Here is a 7,500-nt window from a genome sequence, read left to right as displayed (position 1 = left end):
GTCGTAGTGGTTTGTGCAGCCCTTTGAGACACTAGTGATTTAGGGCTATATAAGTAAACATTGATTGATTGATTGATATATAGCTGAGATATGCGCCAACGCCCCCCGCGACCCCGAAAGGGAATAAGCGGTAGAAAATGTATGTATGTATCTATGTATGTATGTATCTATGTGTATATATATATATATATATATATATATATATATATATATATATATATATATATATATATATATATATGTATGTATGTATGTATGTATATATATATATATATGTATGTATGTATGTATGTATATATATATATATATGTATGTATGTATGTATGTATGTATATATATATATATATGTATGTATGTATGTATGTATATATATATATATATATATATATGTATGTATATATATATATATATATATATATATATATATATATATGTATATATATATATATATATATATATATATATATATATGTATATATATATATATATGTATGTATATATATGTATATATACATATATATATATATATATATATGTATGTATGTATGTATGTATGTATGTATGTATGTGTGTGTGTGTATATTGAAGTGCTCTACGCTTACAAGTTGAGGGCTTTCCAAAGCCATGTTTGGACGTTCTCCAAAGTGCTCCTCCTCCCCTTCCTCTTCTTCTTCTTCTCTTTATTACTGTTTTTCTTCAAGATGCTCCCTATGGGAGCCCAGGACTTGACTGGCGAGTAAATATTGCCTTTCCAGGCAGGCGCCTGACGGGTGGCCCAGGAGGAGCCAGGCGGGAACGTAAATAGACCCGCCGGTGCGGAATACTGCTTGGTTGGCGTGGAAGTGGTCACTTACCCAGCGTGGGGTCGTACTCCCAGATGAAGCGTCGGGTCAGAAACCTCACCACCAGCGCTGCGGAGACATCAAAGTGGTCGTTCAAATAAAGTAGGTTTCTTACAAGTAGCATTATCACTGGAGGACGAGGAATAGCTAAACATGCTTCGCTACACAGCGTAGGAGGATACAATAGTTCACCAGCGTCACAATGTAAACAAACGCCATGAGTGGATCTACACCTGACATCCACTGTAATGATACCGAGTACAGGAGTGTATTGAGTCGATACTACTATGATTACACTGATTATTTTTTAGCATCACAAAATCTTTCGTTTGAAAAAAAAAAAGATACTATGTTTATAAACTCAGTACACGTCCACATTTAGCTACTTTAAAATCCCAAATTCTTGTCTCCATGGCGACAAATACAGTATGTTTCTTTCATTTAACATTATCACTGGAGGACGAGGAATAGATAAACATGCCTCGCTACACACCGTAGGACAGGGGTCACCAACGCGGTGCCCGCGGGCACCAGGTAGCCCGTAAGGACCAGATGAGTCGCCCGCCGGCCTGTTCTAAAAATAGCTCAAATAGCAGCACTTACCAGTGAGCTGCCTCTATTTTTTTTTTTTTTTTTTTTTTTATTTACTAGCAAGCTGGTCTCGCTTTGATGGACATTTTTAATTCTAAGAGAGACACAACTCAAATAGCATTAAAAGATTACAGTTGGTACAAAATGCGGCTGCTAGACTTTTGACAAGAACAAGAAAGTTTGATCATATTACGCCTGTACTGGCTCACCTGCACTGGCTTCCTGTGCACTTAAGATGTGACTTTAAGGTTTTACTACTTACGTATAAAATACTACACGGTCTAGCTCCAGCCTATCTTGCCGATTGTATTGTACCGTATGTCCCGGCAAGAAATCTGCGTTCAAAAGACTCCGGCTTATTAGTGATTCCTAGAGCCCAAAAAAAGTCTGCGGGCTATAGAGCGTTTTCCGTTCGGGCTCCAGTACTCTGGAATGCCCTCCCGGTAACAGTTCGAGATGCTACCTCAGTAGAAGCATTTAAGTCTCACCTTAAAACTCATCTGTATACTCTAGCCTTTAAATAGACCTCCTTTTTAGACCAGTTGATCTGCCGCTTCTTTTCTTTCTCCTATGTCCCCCCCTCCCTTGTGGAGGGGGTCCGGTCCGATGACCATGGATGAAGTACTGGCTGTCCAGAGTCGAGACCCAGGATGGACCGCTCGTCGGGACCCAGGATGGACCGCTCGCCTGTATCGGTTGGGGACGTCTCTACGCTGCTGATCCGCTTGAGATGGTTTCCTGTGGACGGGACTCTCGCTGCTGTCTTGGATCCGCTTGAACTGAACTCTCGCGGCTGTGTTGGAGCCACTATGGATTGAACTTTCACAGTATCATGTTAGACCCGCTCGACATCCATTGCTTTCGGTCCCCTAGAGACGGGGGGTTGCCCACATCTGAGGTCCTCTCCAAGGTTTCTCATAGTCAGCATTGTCACTGGCGTCCCACTGGATGTGAATTCTCTCTGCCCACTGGGTGTGAGTTTTCCTTGCCCTTTTGTGGGTTCTTCCGAGGATGTTGTAGTCGTAATGATTTGTGCAGTCCTTTGAGACATTTGTGATTTGGGGCTATATAAATAAACATTGATTGATTGATTGATTGAAAATTCAAGAAAATATTTTAAAGACTTGGTCTTCACTTGTTTAAATAAATTCATTTATTTTTTACTTTGTTTCTTATAACTTTCAGAAAGACAATTTCAGGAAAAAATACAACCTTAAAAATGATTTTAGGATTTTTAAACACATATACCTTTTTACCTTTTAAATTCCTTCCTCTTCTTTCCTGACAATTTAAATCAATGAAGTATTTTTTTTTTTATTGTAAAGAATAATAAATACATTTTGATTTAATTCTTCATTTTAGCTTCTGTTTTTTCGACAAAGAATATTTGTGAAATATTTCTTCAAACTTATTATGATTAAAATTCAAAAAAATTATTCTGGCAATTCCAGAAAGTCTGTAAAATCAAATTTAAATCTTATTTCAAAGTCTTTTGAATTTCTTTTAAAATGTTTGTTCTGGAAGATCTAGAAGGAAATAATGATTTGTCTTTGCTATAGCTTGGTCCAATTTGTTATATATTCTAACAAAGTGCAGATAGGATTTTAACCTATTTAAAACATGTCATCAAAATTCTAAAATTAATCTTAATCAGGAAAAATTACTAATGATGTTCCATAAATTATTTTTTTAATTTTTGCAAATAAATTTAAATCAGCTAGTTTTTCTATTCTTTTTTTCAGTTGAATTTTGAATTTTAAAGAGTCGAAATTAAAGATAAACTATGTTTCAAAATGTAATTTTCATTTTTTTCTTGTTTTCTCCTCTTTTAAACCGTTCAATTAAGTGTTTTTGTCATCATTTATTCTCTACAAAAAACCTTCCGTAAAAGGGAAAAAAATGTACGACGGAATGACAGACAGAAATACCCATTTTTTTAATGTATTTATAGATTTATTTATTAAAGGTAAATTGAGCAAATCGGCTATTTCTGGCAATTTATTTAAGTGTGTATCAAACTGGTAGCCCTTCGCATTAATCAGTACCCAAGAAGTAGCTCTTGGTTTCAAAAAGGTTGGTGACCGGCCTCACAATTAAAAACAAACTGTGAAACCCCACTAAACAACACTGTCATAAACATGTGCCATACATGTACAAAATACATTTAGGTCTCCACTCAGACTTGATCCCGGGGACCCCAAAGGGTTTTGGTCCAAAAAATATTTAAAAAATGTGTCATTATTCATTATTATTATTTTTTATTATTATTCAAGTTTTAAATGTCAAGATCAACATTAGGTCTATCTGTCAATATAACGTTTTTAAAGATTTAAGTTGTATGCTCTTTTTGTCAAAGAAAACCCTGTTTTTTTAAAGGAAAAAACACAATATATGCAATATTTTCACCCAATAAAATATTTCAAAGGAATATTTGAGATGATATAATAATCGGAGCCTTAAAAAGTTCAATAAATCATAACCCCATTGTTTTAAAAACAAATCACAGTAAAATAATTGGGGACCCAAAAGAAGTCCTACTCATTAAAGTGTTAAAAAATAAATTATATACAAAGCCCGTTTCCATATGAGTTGGGAAATTGTGTTAGATGTAAATATAAACAGAATACAATGATTTGCAAATAATTTTCAACCCATATTCAGTTGAATATGCTACAAAGACAAGATATTTGATGTTCAAACTCATGAAAAATGTTTTTGTTGTTGCAAATAATCATTAACTTTAGATATTGATGCCAGCAACATGTGACAAAGAAGTTGGGAAAGGTGGCAATAAATACTGATAAAGTTGAGGAATGCTCATCAAACACTTATTTGGAACATCCCAGAGGTGTGCAGGCTAATTGGGAACAGTTGGGTGCCATGATTGGGTATAAAAACAGCTTCCATGAAATGTTAAGTAATTCACATACAAGGATGGGGGGAGGGTCACCACTTTGTAAGCAAATTGTCGAACAGTTTTAGAACAACATTTCTCAACATGCTGTTGCAAGGAATTTAGGGATTATACCATCTACGGTCCGTAAAATAATCAAAAAGTTTAGAGAATCTGGAGAAATCACTGCACGTAAGCGATGATATTACAGACTTTTGATCCCTCAGGTGGTACTGCATCAAAACCAGACATCAGTATGTAAAGGATATCACCACATGGGCTCAGGAACACTTCATAAAACCACTGTCAGTCACTACAGTTGGTCGCTACATCTGTAAGTGCAAGTTAAAACTCTTCTATGCAAAGCAAAACCCATTTATCAACAACACCCAGGGATGCCGCTGGCTTCGCTGGGCCCGAGCTCACCTAAGATGGACTGATGCAAAGTGGAAAAGTGTTCTGTGGTCTGACGAGTCCACATTTCAAATTATATTTGGAAACTGTGGACGTGGTGTCCTCCGGAACAAAGAGAAAAATAACCATCCGGATTGTTATAGGCGCAAAGTTGAAAAGCCAGCATATGTGCTGGTATGGGGGTGTATTAGTGCCCAAGGCATGGGTAACTTACACATCTGTGAAGGCAACATTAATGCTGAACGGTACATGCAGGTTTTGGAGCAACATATGTTGTCATCCAAGCAACGTTATCATGGCCGCCCCTGCTTATTTCAGCAAGACAATGCCAAGCCACGTGTTACAACAACGTTGTGTCGTAGTAATAATGTGCATGTACATATATACATATACATACGTGTGTGTGTGTGCATATATGTGTGTATGTTTGAATGTGTATATATGCATATTTGTGTGTACATGTATGTACAAATATATATATATATATATATATATATATATATACACACACACGTATATATATATTTGTTTTGAAAATGCAAAATATAAATTTTTCAGCGTGTGGCCTTCAGTGGACACAGATATGACACGTACATTTGAACATTAGAGAACATCATGTACAGTATGTACAGTGACATGTACAGTTAAACATTAGAGAACATCATGTATGTACAGCATGCCATACCTGTGCAATCAATTGAAGTAACTCAGCAGGAGTCCAAAGCACATGCTTCTAGAAGGCCTTGGGGAATAATTAGAACGACTTTAAACGACCTTCAGATGTTTTCAGCTGGCAGCACAACACTGCCTTATTACAGATGAAAAAAGGACCCCATCCCAAGGCCGTGTGACTCATGCCTGCTCTAAAACAAGTCCTCTCCAGGTGCCGTTTGGAAAGCCAAAGTCCTCTTTTCATCGTCTTATTCTGGCATCCCCGTGCTGCTTGTTGGCCAACACAACACATTTAAAGCGCAACTGCACGGTTTTGGGAAATGTGCCTATCATTCCCAATCCTTATGTAAGACAACAACACCAGTCTTCCTTTTTCTATGCATTCTAAGTCATAAAATACGGCAAGTACGAGGCGGCTATCAAACAGATAATGAAATTACACTATTCTGTCAATGAAGTCGTTTGAAAAAACATGACAAAAGTGCCAACAATACTCCATTTACATTTCATGACCTGAATATGAGCAAGTATTAGCGATATTGTTATTATAAGTGCTAACACATACAAACTATTTTTAGTCGCATGTTTGTCAAAAAGCAGATTTAAAGGGGAACTGCACTGATTTTGGTATTTTGCCTATCATTCACACTCCTAATGTAGGACAAAAAAACGTGTGTTTTTCTTTTTTTCATGCATTCTAAATAGTAAAGAATTGTTAGCGAAAGTCAGCAAACAATGAAGTCCATTCTTGCGCCCATAAAGTCGTCTAAAAAAATGTAAAAAAGTGCCAACAATACTCCATTTACATGTTGTGACCTGAATATTAAGAAGTATTAGCGATATAGTTATTATAAGCGCTAAGATGGACAAACTCATTTTAAATGCATGTTTGTCAAAAAGCAGATTTAAAAGGGAACAGCACTGTTTTGGGAAATGTGCATATCATTCACAATCCTTATGTAAGATAAGAACACCAGTCTTCCTTTTTCTATGCATTCTAAGTCATAAAATACGGCAAGTACGAGGCGGCTATCAAACAGATAATGAAATTACACTATTCTGTCAATGAAGTCGTCTGAAAAAACATGACAAAAGTGCCAACAATACTCCATTTACATTTCATGACCTGAATATGAACAAGTATTAGCGATATTGTTATTATAAGTGCTAACACATACAAACTATTTTTAGTCGCATGTTTGTCAAAAAGCAGATTTAAAGGGGAACTGCACTGATTTTGGTATTTGGCCTATCATTCACACTCCTTATGTAGGACAAAAAACGTGTGTTTTTATTTTTTTCATGCATTCTAAATAGTAAAGAATTGTTAGCGAAAGTCAGCAAACAATGAAGTCCATTCTTGCGCCCATAAAGTCGTCTAAAAACATGTAAAAAGTGCCAACAATACTCCATTTACATGTTGTGACCTGAATATTAAGTATTAGCGATATAGTTATTATAAGCGCTAAGATGGACAAACTCATTTTAAATGCATGTTTGTCAAAAAGCAGATTTAAAAGGGAACAGCACTGTTTTGGGAAATGTGCATATCATTCACAATCCTTATGTAAGATAAGAACACACGGCTTCCTTTTTTTATGTATTCTAAATCGTAAAATATGACAACTAAGAGGCGGCTAAAAAAGAACTAATGAAAATATCACTATTCTGACCATAAAGTTGTCTAAAAAAAACATGTAAAAAGTGGCAACAATACTCCATTTACATTTCATGACCTGAATATGAACAAGTATTAGCGATATTGTTATTATAAGTGCTAACACATACAAACTATGTTTAGTCGCATGTTTGTCAAAAAGCAGATTTAAAGGGGAACTGCACTGATTTTGGTATTTGGCTTATCATTCACACTCCTTATGTAGGACAAAAAACGTGTGTTTTTCTTTTTTTCATGCATTCTAAATAGTAAAGAATTCTTAGCGAAAGTCAGCAAACAATGAAGTCCATTCTTGCGCCCATAAAGTCGTCTAAAAACATGTAAAAAGTGCCAACAATACTCCATTTACATGTTGTGACCTGAATATTAAGAAGTATTAGCGATATAGTTATTATAAGCGCTAAGATGGA

At 35.7% G+C, this 7,500-nt stretch overlaps 2 protein-coding genes across 2 annotated transcripts in view; one reads left to right on the top strand and one right to left on the bottom strand.

Annotated features, from left to right (window-relative positions):
* The window catches only part of plxnc1 (plexin C1), a 201,645-nt gene that overhangs the window by 49,772 nt on the left and 144,373 nt on the right, over positions 1–7,500 (top strand). The window lies entirely within an intron of this gene.
* Positions 1–7,500, bottom strand: part of rerg (RAS-like, estrogen-regulated, growth inhibitor) — a 72,643-nt gene that overhangs the window by 10,855 nt on the left and 54,288 nt on the right. Inside the window, exon 3 of the mRNA XM_061914035.1 lies at positions 855–911. Coding sequence (XP_061770019.1) covers positions 855–911 — 57 coding nt within the window. The remainder of the gene's footprint in view (positions 1–854; positions 912–7,500) is intronic.

The sequence above is a fragment of the Nerophis ophidion genome, linkage group LG10, assembly GCF_033978795.1.
Source record: "Nerophis ophidion isolate RoL-2023_Sa linkage group LG10, RoL_Noph_v1.0, whole genome shotgun sequence".
Classification (NCBI taxonomy): Eukaryota; Metazoa; Chordata; class Actinopteri; order Syngnathiformes; family Syngnathidae; genus Nerophis; species Nerophis ophidion.
Note: the sequence above shows the minus strand (reverse complement) of the source record. Positions and strands in the feature narration are given on the sequence as shown.